The sequence below is a fragment of the Aptenodytes forsteri genome, unplaced genomic scaffold (genome assembly GCF_000699145.1).
Source record: "Aptenodytes forsteri isolate BGI_AS27 unplaced genomic scaffold, ASM69914v1 Scaffold23, whole genome shotgun sequence".
Taxonomy (NCBI): Eukaryota; Metazoa; Chordata; class Aves; order Sphenisciformes; family Spheniscidae; genus Aptenodytes; species Aptenodytes forsteri.
In genome coordinates, this window is record NW_008796043.1 from 4,983,129 (window position 1) to 5,000,789 (window position 17,661).

Here is a 17,661-nt window from a genome sequence, read left to right on the forward strand (position 1 = left end):
TAGAGCCTCTGCACAAAGACATCAGTACACTGCTGAAGGGTAAAAAGGAAGGGGGTTGACAGTTTTGTTTAAAGAGGCTCTTGAAAGAAACAAAACCAGAGAGCAGGATGTCATCGCAACACAGACCTACAGGCACAGCCCATAAATACTAATTCTTCCTCTTCAGGGGCAGCTATTAAAATGCAAGAAAGTAATAATATTGCAGAATCCCTAAAAGCCTCATTTCTAAGCCTCCTAGCTAGCAGAATATCGGCTGCAGCTTTTGATACATCCTTTGGAAAAGTTCTTGATTACAAATAGAAGAAAGATACGCTTTTACCAAAGCACAAATTATCAATATCTTCAGATTGAATCCTATTTTTTTTTTTAGCAGCAAAAAGCTAATACAAAGGAATTTTCATGGTCAAGAAACCACTTTTTCTCCTCTACATCTTCTATTCTAATTTCAGAAAGTCTAAAGAGTGCTTGTACAGCAACACTGCACAAGTTTAATTAAATAACTGACATTTATTATGCTTCAGAAATTAGGCTGTCTCATTCTGTCATCTAACTTCAGATTCATCAGTAAACATCATCAGCATAAGCATCACACATTCACAAAAAGAGGTACTTTGTGTATCAAATAGTCAAGATACACCCCACCCACCCCCATATTAATAGCATCATGGTTTGGCATAGCAACAGTAACATAGAATAACTGAGCTGAAGGTGATGTCTGAGAACCAGACAATGAACAGACAGTTCTTGAGAAGAAACGTAAGATCCATAAGAGGAAAGAACCACGGGAGTACGGGGACAGACTGTGGACAGAGTCAAGGCTCACACAGGCAGCATTTCCTCATGAAGTAGTACAGACACTAACATTTGCTTCTATGTGTTTTTACCAAAGCGCAGTTTGATCTTTCTGAAAGATCCAGCTTCCATATGCTGGAAGTTGCAAATAACGTTAAGAGCATCATTTATGTGTTCAGATAATTACTGAGCCACCAACCAGCTTGGACAAACTATTCACAGGCTCCGCCAGCACCCACACTGACACGCACCTAGAGATCCTCCCTACCACCAGCGAGAATGATGCTTCATCTTCACCATGCAAAACACTGAAACAGCACAGGAGGAAACATAAGCATTCAAGATGAAGGTGCGTCAGACAAAAAGAACAGAGAGAGGCAGTGTTAAATCAACAGCCTAGGTGGAGTTTGGGAAGTAAGTCAAGTAACCGAGGAGACTACATCAATGAGAAACAGAAAGGATGTGTTGGCAGTAAAACTAATTTTGTGTTTGCTATTCTAGCTGCTAGACTAACAAAAGCTGGAAGTCCTTGGGACTAGCAACGGAACAGGGCAACAATCCTAGAAATTTCAACAAGGATCTAATGCCAGAAAAAAGTATTAAAAAATAGATAATATCTGTAAGAAAGAGCTATTGGCTCTTTTCTTCAGGTTAGCAGCAAGAAGTAATAAAGATGAGGGACTGTTCCTTTGTGCCCCATTAAGTAGGTTGACAGAGACATCAGAATAAAAAGCACCAATATTCTTAAGTAAAAAAAATGCAATGCAACATCCAGCTGACAGCATAGGGACAGCTGCCTGAGAGAGACTTTGATTAGCCTTACTTGAACCTGTTTTGCATTCATAAAGCAAAGTTCAGAGATCAGCGGAGAGATGGTAAGGTATCATCACATGCTACAAGTGGTACTGCTTCATGGAGGAAGCCTCACCAGCTGAATGCAAAATATACATCCAGAACAAAAAAAAAAAAAAACACCTCTTGAAAAATAACAGAGGAGATTCTCTGCTCAAGAAAGCTCAGCTCAGAGGACTCGACACTAACAACAACTCACTAAGAACAAGTGGCTGGAATAGCACAAGCACTTCACTCCTTGCTTCAACCACTAGCAACGTCCAGGGAGCATGTCCCACTGGCAATTGCGGGAACTACACCATAAAACTCTTGCTCTTTATGCTTAAAATGAAGTTGTAGTCTCACAGCAGCTTTCTCACCATTGGAAGCCAGCAGCTGGTAATGTAAATTTTCATTTATTGTGCTTTAACAAGAGACAAAGCAATACTTCAGCAAGACAAGCTTTCACCCAGAGTTTCGATAATCATGCCACAGAAAAGACAGTTACATGTTGCATCACTCCAGTCACAATTTTGATATTAAAATAGTGCAGCGCTGCATTCTTAAGCAGCACCAATGTTACATCGGAGCTGGCACATGAAAGTTCGCTTTACATTCCTCAAGCACGAGAGACCTAAATTAGAAATGGGCATGCAGAGGGAGTGTATGGCATCAGACAACCCTAAGGGCTGGAAAGGGAAAGAAATTGCTGGCAGCATTGTATGGACAGATTTGCACAGCTGGCATGTGCTTCCTTTCAGCTGGCAGCAGGACCCTTCTGTTCAGGGAGGCGAGGTCCAGATTTGTTTTCTTGTGGGACGAAACAGACCCTCTGTCCTTTCAAGGAAATGCACCAGGGAAGCCCTAGAAGATGCAGCCACTTCTACTAACTTACTCTTTGTGCTAACAGGTTGCCTGAACAAACACCAAGCTCTGGACATGGCTAAGCTGCCAAGTGGTCAACTCAGTCCTTCAACTACATCCAAGACCACAATCAAACAGGTATTCTGAAGAGCAAGTATTTTAATCACTGTGCCTGGGATCTACCCAAATGAAGATAAAAACATGTTTTGTATGCAATTCAATGCTTGCAAGGCACTGCGAAGAAAAGCAATTGCAATAGGCTGCCACACTGCAGTAGTGGAGGAGGCAGAAGTCATTTCTTGAGTTCACCAATATCATATTCAAGAAGTGTTTTGACTCCCCAGTGTAGAGTTAAGCTTCCTTGTCTATTTGTACAGATGGTCAACCTTTCCCCTGGATTACATGGCTTGCTGTGTAGCCAACAAACTGCTTTCCAGCCCTTGTACAACCTAAGAAGCCCTCATTTTCTTCTGGCTGGAATTTCTAATTTAGTCCTCAAAGACAGTAAGGGTACCAACTCCTTCTCCAATTTGGCTTTAGCTACTGCTGTCAAAGACTGTTAGTGCATATGCTTGATAACTGTTTGTTTTTGAAACAAACCCACTCATAAAAAGGAGCCCCCACCCCCTCCATACAGTTGAGTGCTTTGTTCTTTTTAAGCAAGTCCAAAAAGGTGAAAACCTGGTAGCATAAGCTCTTTATTTAGAATGCAGGATTCTTGTATTACATCCACCTTATGCACTTTGAAAGGAAGAAAACTAAAAAAGCAAAACATTTTAGGAGTCTGAATATTGTTAAATCAAGTATACACAATAAATGAACTACAAAGGAAATTCACACACTAGATGCCCTACTATACCTGTGGAAAGTACACCTAGCTTTATAGGGAGTCTAATGTTTTCCCCTCTTTTTAAGGAACAAATCTTTACAAGGAAGTCCTATTCAAGAATCGAGTTCTTTATCTGCCAAAGGGAGACTATTCTCTCAAAATACTTGAGAACATTACTTGCAAGTAGACCAGTCAGACAGCATACTACTTGGTATCTCAAACACCCATAAACCAAACCTAATGTATTTCACAACATTGCTCTTTTGGGTATACCTGTGATCCACAGTTTGTTGGTATTTAGCATTAACATTAGCAAGAAGTTAACCTGTGCCAAGAAAAAAATGTTAAAACAATACCCTCAAAAGCAATGTGTTAAGATGACATTTATTCCTCCTGGAATTTGTTAGCTAATGAGGCCTGACAGAAAAAGCTCACTTTTGGATGACTTCATAATTAACATGTCTTAGTAAATTTGGAGGTCAGAACTCTGCTCTGAAAAGCTCCTTGAGCTAGTTCGTACATTTCATTTAACATATCACTAAACACCATCAAGCCACCTGTGCCTGCAAAGTATCCAGGGTAGGAACTACCAAGCTAGAGACTGAAATCTCTGGCGGCTAGCTGAGGCACAGCCCTAACAAGGCATCTAATAGTAATTAACATAAGCATCCCATCAGCAATTTCTGTTTCTGACACAAGCATTTCCTGCCTTTTCTTTCAGATGCCAACCTAGCCAAGTTGCATGCATTGCATGCAGACTCATATTCCCTCGTGTCTCAAGCTGGATGTTCAGTCTGGTGGAATGGTGGTCAGCATGTTCTGCAAGATACCGAGCTTACAGTTTGGCTTTAGATTCACCTTTTCAGCAAGGGCTCAACATCCCTAACTACGACAAACATAACTGATTAACTCATGAAAGACTAGCTTCATATGTTAAAAAACCCCCACTAAGATCCAAATTGGTATCCTCTTGACAAAACGGTAAGAGTGAAAGCAAAAGAAGCGCAGTTACAGAGAAGCAGAGACATTCATCTTACCAACTGTTTCACTTTAACCACCTGCTGAGCACCCACTGACTGCGCAACGATGGAGTTTGGCTGTGAGATTTTAATACTGATTGGGGTTCCAATGACTGGTTTCAGAGGCTGGAGAGGGGTTGCTGCTGAAGATGCCGCTGTAGAGACCAGCACTGGCTTTGCAGACTGGAGAGAGGACGTTGCTGCTGCAGAGGTGAAGACTGGCTTGACAGTTTGGATAGCAGTCAGCCCTGATGTCGCTATCGTTGTGGCAAGGCCTGAAGCTGCAGGCCGAAGAGATGCTGTCACTACTGCAGAGGCAGGGACAGGCTTCACGGTCTGCAGAGAAGCTGTCGCCGACGCACTGACAAGGACTGGTTTTATAACCGGAGAGGCTGTGACTGTCACAGAGGCAGACACTGGTTTTATAACTGGAAGAGAAGTTGTTGCTACAGCTGAGGTTGCCACTGCTATCGAAGGAGCTGGTGCTGCAGAGGTACAAGTCGAAACAGCTTCTTGGGTTGGAGCTGGCTGCTGCATACACTGCTGGATAAAGCTCTGAGCATTGGGCATTAGCTGCCGTAAGGCAAGCATGCTTTTCTAGAAGAAAAATGAAAAAACACCAGACATAACATCAGTCTTCCACAATACCGATACTGAGTCTTCTCCCTCATCTTCCAATTTAATTTTTCATGAGACAATAAATTGCTTATTCCAAACAAGTTTTGCTAGAATTCAGGCACCCTTAAATTGACGACAATACTGTTCAGTGAAGACCACAAGAATCACCAATAGAGGATGAGCAAAGGCCAACAGTCACCACAGCTTCACTGCACGTAGCAATTCCCATCTATCCGGAAACTCACCCATAACACTGTTCTTTTGTTTAGATTTCCCAATTCGAAATTTGTGTTCTAGAAAAAGACCATTTTAACCATTTTACTACCTCAAAAAATTTTGTTTTGCAAAAAAAAAAAAACCTCCTGTATTGTAACAGCTGTGTTTATTCCATGGAGCCTGTCTGACAGAGAGCTACAAATTAACCAATAAAGTCAGAAACAAGCTCTGAAGATATGAGCACTTCTATACCAATGCAGCTGTATCTACACTAGGGGGGGATACCACTTTAATAATGCCTGTATAGCTGCAGCAGCACAACTTAAGCCAGATAGTTCTCTGCAACAAGAGAACATTAGTAAAGGTATCTGGCAACATCTCATTTTTACTACAGCTATGTTTGAGAAGGTTAATGGACAGAATAATCTTCAAGCCCTCTACAGTTTTTTCTCCTTGACTATTTACAATCTGATATGACTTAGAACCAAGGGAAATCAGTTCTGCAGCTACCTGTATATTCTCACAAACCTTTCCTCCCCCTCCCCCAACAGTTTTTGAAGTCTGTAAGAGTCTCCAGTACAGTGCTGTTGTTCTGGGCTTCATGCAAAAGGAACACGTTGTCTCACGTGCTAATATACCGAGTGAACAAATTGTTTGGACATCTAGACCTTCTGCGGCACACCTGTCATTAATGTTCACTTCCTTTTCTTTTAAAATGCTGCTCAGCTTTCCTCATGCTCCTGATGCAATTTATTTACCAAAAGCATCTAGCACAGATTTGAAAATCAAGCAGGCTTTACAGCCAAAGTCTCTGTACTTTTCCACCTATTGGAACAGACAAAATAAAACACATGCAACAAGTTCATCAAGAACCTGCAGGTCAAAGATAAGAGACAACTCCAGAGAGTCCTCCCTAAAATTCCACTTCACTAGCTAAAAGTGAAGTGGCAACAAGCCTTATCACATGTCTTTCCAGACTTGAGCTGCAAGCATTTCCCCCACAAACAAGGCCAGCACCGATCCTCATAGCACCTTAGAGAAGTGCTCCTGAAGTCACCTTCCATTTGGCACTCGGTCCTGTCACAGCTGCTCAGAGCTAAGAGACCAGACCCAATTGGTGTGTATCAACGACACATCCTTAAGGCGTTTTGGAAAAAAGCAAATCAGGGTGCAAGAAGTTTTAAAGAATGGGTAACACTACAAAGTCAGCTAACTGACCATGACAATGTCTAAGCAACATTTCTGAAGTCACAGTATTTCGTTGTTAATATAGCATGCAACAGGAAGAGAGCACCTTGTCAAGGATTATGGGGTATGGATACTGCCCAAAACAGAAAGCCTAGATGATACCAGTACCTGGCAGCATGCCGCAGGAGAAATGTGCAACAGCTCTGCTGTGATGGGTCAGGGTCTGACCCACACTGACGAACCCAACTTAACTCCTGTGGAACCACCTCAAGGTCTGTGCACCACATGTAGCAGCTCTCCACATTGTGGGATGGCTTACTAACTCAGGCCGAGCACTTCTGCGAGTGCATGAGGACAGTGCTGTGCCTGAGCTAATAAACCCTTAGGGGACCCCAAGGGGTAGAAGCTTCAGCAAGTGCTGCACAGCTACCCCTTGGCCCAGCTCCTCTGCATGAACAAGTCCAGGGCTGTCAGGGCTCACCAGCCCTTGACGAGATCTAGCTGTGCCAGACTTAGGCTGGGTCTGCGTGGAGCTACTGAGGTTCACCTGCGCTGTTTTGGGAACACAGCACAACAGCACCTAAGCTGGCCCCACACACACGCAGCCAGCCCACATCCAGTGGGGTTCATCAGCCAGGGCCCTGCAGAAGGCAGCTATGCTACTTCTGAAGCCAAACTTGCCCTGGCAGTTAGTAGAGCTCTGCTGAGACTCCGTGCAGCTCGCAGGAAACCTCTGCCCGTCACACTGACCCTGCACTCACAGCCCAGCACTTCTGCAGCCAGAGCTGCACTGGATGCAGGAAAGCCCATACTCTGAGCTGTTTGTTTTTCTAGCTTTTGCATGGGCATTTAAGAAGCCTCCAGGGAATTAAACGGAGAATAAATAAGTGACCAATATGAAAATTTTATATCAAGCCCTGCAGAGATGAGCATAGCCTTCTAGACTCATGGCAAACTTGCTAGCAAAGCATTTAAAGGCTGCCACTGTAACAAAAATATTCATCCCACACTTGAACAGATTAACACCAGCCATCTAGAGTAATATCAACATTATCATATGCATTGTTATATGTGCTGTCAAACACTAAGAAAGAGGACAAACTCCAGAAAACCTCTGTCCCAGCTTTACCACTTAACTATTCTTCCTTGATTCTCCACAATGCCTATAATGAATGCCAAGGAAAAGTACAGATCTATCAAGCCTAAGAATACTGTGTACATTGCAATTAAATAAATGTAACCAAGTTTTCCATGTTTTCACTGGGATTTAATGCTTGCCGTACAATGAAGATGTTCATTTTTATTTTGTTAATACCATTCTACCATATGATTAAAAGTGTTAGGAGAGCATTTTTTAATTTATGTGATTATTTGCTTGAAGGTAGAGTTGTCCTGGGTTACATTTCCTAAGCTGCAGTAGTCCTGTCAGACCCCTTCTGGAGAAAGGCGTGGTTTTTTTTTTTTCTGCCCCCAGTTAAACACAAGCCAGCAGACAGATGAATAGCTTCATGCAGATTCTTTGAGCTTAAATACTGCATAAGCTGTGCACAGCCACTGTTGTCAGTCTTCTAGAACATTCTGAGTTCTAATACAGAAAGTTTTGATGAGAAAGTAAGAGGTCATCTTAGTATAGCTGCTCTACTGTAGATGCACCAGCTTCCAAAACATTAGTCTCCACTAACGACTAGAGGGTAATTACTCTCCAATTTAAGAACACAGCATAAATTATTCCTCTGAAATCCTCCCTCCCCCAAAAAATTGTCTTTCCAAGAGCAACAGTCACACAGGGCTAGGTTAAACACCATTTCCTCAACTGACCTGAGCAAATACCTATTTGAATGCTCTGCCTCTTTCCTTTTCTTTTCTGGTCCTCCTCCCTCCCCCTCATTAAATACTTCCACAATCAGACACTTACCTTGAGAAAAGGAACTAAATACGGTTGTGGAGATGACTTGAGCTCTATGTATAGCTTTTTTGTGAATTCTTCTGGTTCAATTTTTGCTTCCTAAGAGGAAAGTATAATTACAATGGTAAATTATAACTATGAATCTACCATATTTTTTTCCCCCAGACGTATCAAAAATTCATGGAAATTTACATTATCATGGAATTGCTCAATTTCAGTACTCAAATGCTTTTTTCCCTCCCCTATTTTTAAATGAAAGGGTTTAGGATAAAATTATGTTGTAATTTAGATACAGTATTATCAAATTGAATTACTTTCTTCAACTACAGGCAGTTAACACACTTAAGGATACTTGTTCAAACACCCCTTCACTGAAGTGAACTGATAGAAACAAGTTCGTAAGTAGCACTGATCCGTTTGAGTACCTCATTGTTATGCAGAGATATTTAAAATCCACTACAACTACTTTTTTTTCCTGTGAAGGTAGTTTATCTGCATAAAGATCAATTTAAAGAGACTGGAGACAAAAGACAACTCAGTAGTTTTTGTAAAACAATTCTAGTCTAATGCATACATAGCATAATAAAGCAGAACACTTAACATCGTCTTTCAAAAGCAGGAGAAACTGAACATCAGAACATCACTTCTGCATACCACTATGGTAACAGTCCTCTGCCTTGCAGAGTACAGTCTCCTTTCTTAATGCTTTCTGCTCTGCCCCACGCAAACACCTGACTCAAGGGCTTGGAAGGGTTAGAAAGCTGCAGCAGACTTCTGAGACCCCCTCACTCACTACTTCGGTGCCACCACAACAGGGCTAAGGTGGCGGGTAGCCCCAGACACTGATGCCCTTTCTCATGCTCCCAGGTGAGACCCTGCCACAGAGTCACCAAGAACATTGCCTCCTCCAAGAAGGTACAGACACACAAGGAAGAGGGACCCCAGCACCGATCTCTGTCTCTGCAGAGAAACTGCTCCTCCCACCCATGTTCTCCTTCGGAACAACCATTCTAAGGAGCTACATGACCAGAGCAGGGGTTTTAAGGACTGTATATTCACAGACAAACAGAACTTACAGCAGCTTTCCTATTTAGTCATTTGATCTGCTGCCTGTTAGGTCTCATTGAGCCGTGGATACAGGTCACCGAGGTCTCACCAATACAGGTGCAATGATTTGGTACACTACATCTCAGTGCATACAAGGCACCTGACACCCACTTCATGAGATGCTGCCTTGAGGACCATTTTACTTCACAGCTGCTGTTTACTTGTTTCCCTCATACATATGAAACATTAATTTATTTCGCATTTAAATCATATACACATACTGAATGGCAGAAGAACAGCATTTTTAAAATACTACAAAAAGCAAACAAGTGCATAGTTAATGATGTATTAATATCTGGTAACAACGGTTCTTAAAAAAAATAAATAAATAAAAGCACTGTAAGCACAAGAAGGAACAACTCTAGTACTTTCCTACAGAAGCAAGGTGTATAGTCCAGCAGGGACACAGAGGCTGAGGAATCAAATTTTTGCAAGGCTGCATCTTAAAACAATCTGCTCTCTGAAATTACACCTCTGTCTACACCACGCTTTTCTAGACTGAAAAGTCCTTTGGCACCACTAGCAAAGCCATCCCGCTCCACCAGCCCACAACCTTCTGCTATGGTGGAACAACAAAACAGCAGCAGCGGTCAAATGCCAAGACAAGAAGTGGCAGGAGAAATCATTACCAAGAAAACCCAGCTGTGCTGGGGTACAGCACAAAGCAGCATACGGAAGCCACCTGCAAGGAGAGAGAGAGGTTGGCAGCTACCATGTTATTTTCTCCATCCCACTGTCTAAAGACATAGATAATGTCATGCTTGTTCCACTGGAGCTTCACTATCAACCTGTCAGTCAGTTCTGTCTTGGAGTAAAGCAGTAGTACAGACTTAGCACTACATTACAACCTCCACAGCAGTACTCTTGCTATTGAGGACTCAAAACTACACTAACATGAAAAAAAAAAAAGCAGCTCAGACCAAGAAGCTGTGTTAACACTATCAGCTCCTCCTGCTGTCAGTTACCTGTGTGCATAAAATGAAACGGGGGGGGGGGGAAACGGGGGGGGGGGGGGGAAATACAGCATGGGATCCAGTTAAAATAAGAGTTATAATGTAAGACTTAAAGAGGGTTGGATGTACTCAGCCACAAATCCAACTCTTCAGCTGTTTAAAAACAAAAAAAAGAGACAAGGAACAAAAACTATGATGAAGTCAATGTCAAAAACGATACACAAATAATACCAACTTTGTTTAAAAAAAGTCTCACCAATAGATTTTGCACCAGGTTCTTCACATTCTGCCCCATCTCAGGGGCTTGAGGTCCACTAGATGCCAGTTTTATTAGTGTAGCAAGAAAATTCTTGCATTTCTTCACATTCTCTAGCATCTCCTAGCGTGGAAATAAGGAAGACTGTTAGATGTTGCATTGGCTCTCCAACCTCTGATGAATATAGAGAATGTTAATTTTTAATTAAAAACTTTTTTTTTTCCTTACTGTAGAAGCGCTGGTCTGTGCTACTGTTGTGCCCTCTGCTTTCACAGAGACTGCCTTTTGGGAGATAGCTTGTGCAGGTGGTCCTGTAACTGGAAGTTTTACAGGTGTTCCAGTACTCGAAGGCTTTACAGCAGTAACTGTAGTAACACTAGCTGTTGCAGCTGCTGGCTGAAAAGAAAAATTAACACTTTTTAACCAAAGACTAACGTGACAAACATACTGTATTCCGATAGTGTATAAGGTAGCACCCTGCCTCCACACTACTATTTAAAACATAAATAAACGATTTTTATCTTTGTTTTTAAAGTTTGGATTCATTTGCTCTGAGAAGCTCTATTTAATACAGTAAGCGACAGAACCCCCACAGCCATAATTCTGTTTTTAAATCAAGGGCAGGGGGAAGAAATTACAAAGGCTCACCCAGACTGACGCACTGCCTGCAACTTCAAGTGAAAAGAGAAAGGTAAATTTGTCTTGAACAAACCAATATATTAACTTAGCCAGGCTCCTATAGTCTAAGACTAATGAATTTTGAACAATGCTAAGCCAGGCAATACTATGCTGAAGATAAATACAACCTTAAGGGATTATTTATCTTCCTTTCTTCCCCTGCAGCTCCTCTCCCAGCTGCAATATCCCTTACTCTTCCTATCACACACAAAGTAAGCAAAAGGTGTCATGTCCACTTTGGAAGGATGCAAGTGCCAGCAGCAGCAATCAGCTGAGCAAATGCACCTAACAAGTTCTTCCTGGCTTTTCCTTGTGGGCAGCAATTTGGATCTCTCCTCTACCCAGACACAAACCCTCACAAAATTCAGTTATTTTGAGACCTCTTTTTAAAATCTCATTGGAATTTACCAACAGATTCAGAAGCTCTAGCAACAGGAGAGTAATGAAGGTTTAGGAAAAAATAAGAACACAATTGCCTCTCTCCTTTGCAAACCACGCTAAATAGTAGTTTCCAGAGGAAAACCTACTAAATTGAAGTATTTCTACTTCAGATTTTAAAGAAAGAAAACCAACAAAAAACCCACACTCAAAAAACCCAACACAGTTCTGATACAACAGAATACAATATGAGTAAAAGACTTGGCCTCTACAAAACCCACTACTTTCAATTTCTCAACTTGAAAACTAAAAAGCCAGACTGAACCTGCAGGTTACAGAAGAGCAAGAGTTTCAGGTTAGCATTTGAAACGTGAAGTTGGGTGTTCTTTTTCCTCCAAACCTCCCAAGAGAAAGGGAAAGTCTGGTTTTGCAGGCCAAATTCTAGGCTTAGATCTGTGCAACACAATTGCGTTCACTGACTCTTAACACACTTAAACACCACAGTTAATTCCAGCAATCACAAATTAAAACTTGCTAATTGCATTAATGATAAGACAGTCGCACAAGAGCCCAACTTACCCTACCATGGATAAAACAAAAATTGATCAGAGTTGGACAGACATCATGTAGAATATCAAAGGGCTTTTAAGTCTTTCAGGATAGGGGGAAAAAAAAAAAAATCAGTGAGCAAACATTTAAAGCTAAAGCAAAACATTTGCACTTTTGTTGTTTACTTATAAATTATTTTTTCCTGGGTGGTTTCCCGCCCACCCCCCCAAGCTGCTGCCAGCTTGACATGAAAGAAGCAGGCAGCTACCAGAAAGCTTTCCAGCTTAGGCTCCCACTGTTGGTAACACTTTAATAGCTCTCTGCAGGATCTTTGCCACCACCGCTGCCTCTTCCAAGGATGAGGCTCAACAGCTCTAAGACCACAGGGAGGCAAACTGGGCACAAGAATCCCACAAACAGATGGACGGGAGGAAGACGGAAGGGGACAGAGTAAAGATCTGTCAAGCTGCAATGCCCTGGGCTTTTAAAAGCCCGAAAACATGAGGTTCGCAGGAGCTGATCTCTTGCAAATTCCAGCGTGTTTACACATCGAGACCAGAACGGCATTTTATCAGCTGAGGGAGGGAACAACAGGAAGTCTGCTGGACTCTTTTCCCAGGAAGATGAATATATGGGAATTAACTTCTGTCATCTGCCCTCAACCTTTTTCACTACTGACAATTCTCATTCTCACTTCGAGCAACAGAGAAACAGTCACCACAAAAAATGGCATTAATCCTGCATATTTTGAAGTCATTTCAAGAGAAGAAGTGCTCTGCATCTAAATGAAAGTACCTCAGCATGATGCTAATTAGATACTTTGCAGCTTCGTTACCCCATCTGGGAAGAAGGTAAAAAATAAAAGCGTGCAGGTATTTTGTCTAACCTCAGAGCTTAAACATTCAGGAATGTCAAAAAATGGAAATATTTTTGTAGATGAGGATAATAATCCTGGAGTCAGTAACTACAGAGTTTTGCAGACAGTAGTCTTCCAAGTTGTACTTAGCAGAGGATAGGAGATACACAACCAAGCCAAGGATTATTTCCTTTCCACTGTCTTCCACTTTTTGTGATGACATCATACTTCCACACCAACACTCCTCTCCCGTCACCTCAAAAAACCGTCAAGACTAACATCAGCAAGTTCTTCTAGGACTGACGAATGAACCGCTGCCAAGGAAATCAAACCCAAGGACGCTTTCTTTCTTTCCCCAGACGGTTCCTGCAACCTTATTGCATGGACTCCCTTGTCAGCACTCTTCTCTTGTCTGCCCCAGGGTGAGGAGTGAGGTGGCCCTGTGATGGCAAGACGTATCCATATTGCACCTACTTACTCTTTATTGTACGAGGAGCTTGTACAGAGGGCTTTGCAATCCTCTGCAAAACAGAGGGACTCCAAGGAAGCCACTCCACACAGAATGGCACTATTAATTTTTCCTAGAGTCATCGTTCCTGCTGTTTAAATCCAGCCCTATACTCATTAGAAGTGTTCAAGTTTCTACAACAGAAAAAAATACAGCTTACAAAAAAATACTGCAATGTCTACCTCTTTAAACATCTCAGAAGAACACAAGTTAAATTGATTACATCAAAACTGAACTAAGAAAGTACAGAAGAACCCAGTCAAAGGCAGATGTAAGTTTAAAAAAGAAAAGTTAATAGCATGATGAATCTCAATGTTTATCCACATGAGAGTGTGAGGATGCAGGCAGCTTCATCCATCAGATAGAAGAAATCTTTACCTTCATCTCTTCTCCCCAGTGCAAGGGTAGTATAGTAGATGAATATTGCTTTTATATCCTAAAGATGTCTATGCAGAGATCACAAGCACATGGTTTGCAAGGTAGTATTCCAGAATAAAAGTGGGTAAGGAATACCTGTTACTGTTCTGAGACACAAAGTGTATGTTGTTTCTATTCTAAGCAAAATAAAAAATGTATTAAGAGAGGTCTCCAGGTTTTCCCCTTTAGCCCCAACATTATCCATCTGTAGTGAGAAGGAAGAGGAAAAAAGATCACAGACAGAGCTGTGAGTAGTTTTCAGTTGCTGATACAGAAGAACAGCAGGAGGACAAATTTGGAAGTCAGACTGTTAGTTACTGCTGTCAGCGAACATATCCCCCAACCCTTCAAACACCCTCAAGGTCAAGAACATACGTCCAGCATGGTTTTTTGAATGACTGACCCTGCTCATTTACCGAGTGCTTGGTCAACCACTACAGCCCAGTCTCCTTCAACCTCTTGTTCACAAAAGAAAAGGTATATACAAGCCACACTTCTTCCCAATTTCTCCTCCACGTTATGAGAACAGAATATTTTAGCTGTAGAAAGAAGCGGTTTTCTTTTCATCACATGTGCTTATCCAGAACTCTGGTCCCCAAGAACAGAGGAAGAACTGTATCTAGGAGAAGTCTCATAACTCTACAGGTAGCAAGAGCCTCTTCTGAAGAGTCCTACAACATTTTTCTCCAGAAAAAAAGAAATAAGACAAAAAACACTACCTAAAAATAATGAGGCATTTCCAACCACTGTCTATTTACAGTCGTATCTGCGGAACCTGTCTACCAAATTCAATTAGAGAACAGAGGTTTTCAGTTATGACGTTCCTTCAGCTTTTAATCAGGGAAAAAAAATGTAGACCTGAAAAACAGCTTGACTAGTGCAGACAGCTCATTTCCCCCTCAACAACATCCCAGGTATACTCTTTTTTCCCCCTAAGGAATCAGGGAACCCAAACAGGAGAGAGCATTAGGAAGCCTCCATCTCCCAGAAAAGAGTCAGCTAGAGCTCGAAGGAGCTGTGTCATAGGGTACAAAAGCACTGGAAACGGCTCTCTGAACTATTTATTTTATCCATTGTTCTTGCGCTTTCTACTGTAGTGAGAGAAGATGAGCTGACACGCTGGCAGAAGCATAATTCAATTATGCATTTAAAAAAAGACATTCAGGAAAGAATTTATCATGAGGACAACAAAAGTTACCAGCTCAGTGAAAACCAGATTAGAGTTAGGAATAACAAGAATGCATCTGTATTTTCTTCAGTTCTGTCACTTACTCCATCACACTATAAAGCTTGCCACCTACCTGTATTACAGCAGGTGGCTGAACAGTAGAAGCCACAGCATTTGTTGTTTGAGATAATGGTTTCACAGGAGTAGCTGCTACTTTCTTTAGTAACTGGGTGCCAGAGTTCTTAAAAAAAAAAAAATTAAGCATGTGCAGAGAACAGTTGTCAGACAAGTCAATGATAAAACAGATGCTGAAGTTAGTACCTGCTCTTGTCTGATACAAACCAAGACACCCAATCTTACAGTAACAATACAGGCATCATTCACATAGCCCATATAGTTTAAACACTGTTCAAAGCAGCTATTCATCTACCAATTTAATATTCAAGAATAGATGCAGAAACATTTAGACACAATGCCTAATCAGAACAAAACAGTTAAAGGATGAGTATGTTGGTGAGACCTATGCAGATGGTTACTTTTTTAATACCCGCTGCATGCTGAGTACATTACAAGAGACAGAAGCAAAAAGCCAGCAGAGCTCAGGGAAGAAAGAACACCCTGTGGACATGGGAAAGGCCCTCAGCTTCATAGAAGTTTCCCACCAGATGATCGCAAGATTGCAGATACAAGCAGTAACCATTTAGGTAGGTTTTTGGATTTTGGGTTGTTTTTTGTTTTTTTTCTTAAAACCCTTTACATCATTGTCGGAGAGGAACTCCTTTATTTCAACTATACCATATATAACGGCTAGCAGTTTTTTCAAACTGTGAAAGCAAAGCACATAGTGATGTTTACATGCAAAACCAAACACCATCATGCTGTTCAGAAAGCGTTCAAATGCTTATTTGACCCTCCATAACTTATTTGCAAACCCTGTTATAACTACATAACATACAGCTACGTCAAATTAAAGCTATGAGAGAAGTTACCTGTACAGCACATATTCTGATTGCAGGTGTGCTGGTCGGTACAGATGGTCTCATGCTTGTGTTATTTTGTGGCTGACTCTGTGCTCGTGCTATTGCTTGTTGAGATACTAGCATTAGTTGGCCATTACTGCTTCTGATAAGAACAGTTCCTGTTGGAGAAAAACATCCAGACTGTTAGAAATTAAGCGATATTATGGCTTTCCTATGCTCCTGTGGAAGAAATAACTAGACCACACTGATAAGATAATGTAATATTTAGTTTCTTACTCCAAGGAACAGCTGCCAAGAAATGTTAAGAGCTAAGCATACTTCAGCTTTACTCTGCATTTTATGACAGAAAATAATTCCTGAAGTCAAGGGAAAAACTTCAACTAGACAGCCACATTGAAACACTATGTGTATACAAGATGCAAATTGCAAAGCAGTTCATCATTTGAGTCAAAAAGACATTTTGGACATTAAAAAGGCAAACACACCACAGACACACACTCTGGGATTACTTTAACAGTAATTTCTTCAAGCAGTTCTTCAACCTGCAAAATTCATCACCACTATCACAGTTGGCTGCCTCTATGCATTTTCACTTTCTGAACGTTTAGGCACATACTTATAGGTGAAGATATGGTTTAGAGAAAACCTGCAATGGGAACTGAAGCCTGATTAATACCAGTTCACCTGCCTGTATCAAGACCATCCCCCTTGGTCAGAGGGCAGTGGTCTTCAATGAAAGCCAAGGCCACTCGGACATTTGAAGCTGTCCCTCGGTCAAGGATCTGTCCAAAAGCATTAAAATGCATGGTTTTAATCAAAGCAGCTTACAGCCAAATAGCGAGATTCCAGACTCCTGGGAAAGGGGAAAAAAAAAGGGGGAAAGGAAAAGAAAAAAAAAATTTTTAAAAAAAAGAGACTCTCCTGCCTTGTTTCCTTGCTTTTTTGTTTTCCTTTAAAAACTTACAGGAATGTCAGCCCAGAACGATTCAAATCCTACCACCTTGCTCCTACCCCATCAGCTATAACGACAAACAGTTAAACAGTTAACAAACAATGAGTATTTTTACTAAAGCTTTCAAATGAAAAACAGCCTAAGGAGAATCAGTCAGATGCCACATCACAGTCCCATCTTCCCTGCATTTGGAAACCATTCAGCTACCAACGCCTCCTCCTCCCTGGCCCCCTAAGGGCTAGGCTCTGGAAAATCCAGACGTTTCCTCAGGGTCACGAATACAAAATGCCAGCTGGATCCCTGGTCTCAACGGCTTCAGATCCTTCAAGGGAGCTACAGAGCACCCTACCTTTGCCAGTGCCTCATCTCCTTTACCTTCAACAGCAGCTGCTGCAGAGTCCACCACTAAAACCGCTGTCCTCAAACACCTCACTTAAAGGCCTTTCACATAAAAGAAAGGGGGAAGGTACAGGAGAATGCCAGATACGTAAATAAGAGTACCTCAACATTTTTGGAGGACTGCATTAAACTTTCTTGCAAGTTATCCAATACCTGAAGAATCACAGATCTTCTATGTACACTTACGATCTTTCCTA

General features: G+C 41.5%; 1 protein-coding gene across 1 annotated transcript in view; it reads right to left on the reverse strand.

The window, feature by feature from the left end:
* TAF4B (TATA-box binding protein associated factor 4b) overlaps positions 1-16,919 on the reverse strand; it is a 57,891-nt gene extending 40,972 nt beyond the window's left edge. The window contains exons 1-7 of the mRNA XM_019473745.1: positions 16,802-16,919; positions 16,123-16,271; positions 15,267-15,374; positions 10,808-10,975; positions 10,580-10,702; positions 8,273-8,362; positions 4,354-4,932 (exon numbers count right to left, since the gene is read on the reverse strand). Coding sequence (XP_019329290.1) covers positions 4,354-4,932; positions 8,273-8,362; positions 10,580-10,702; positions 10,808-10,975; positions 15,267-15,374; positions 16,123-16,271; positions 16,802-16,919 — 1,335 coding nt within the window. The remainder of the gene's footprint in view (positions 1-4,353; positions 4,933-8,272; positions 8,363-10,579; positions 10,703-10,807; positions 10,976-15,266; positions 15,375-16,122; positions 16,272-16,801) is intronic.
* Positions 16,920-17,661: the final 742 nt, after the last annotated feature.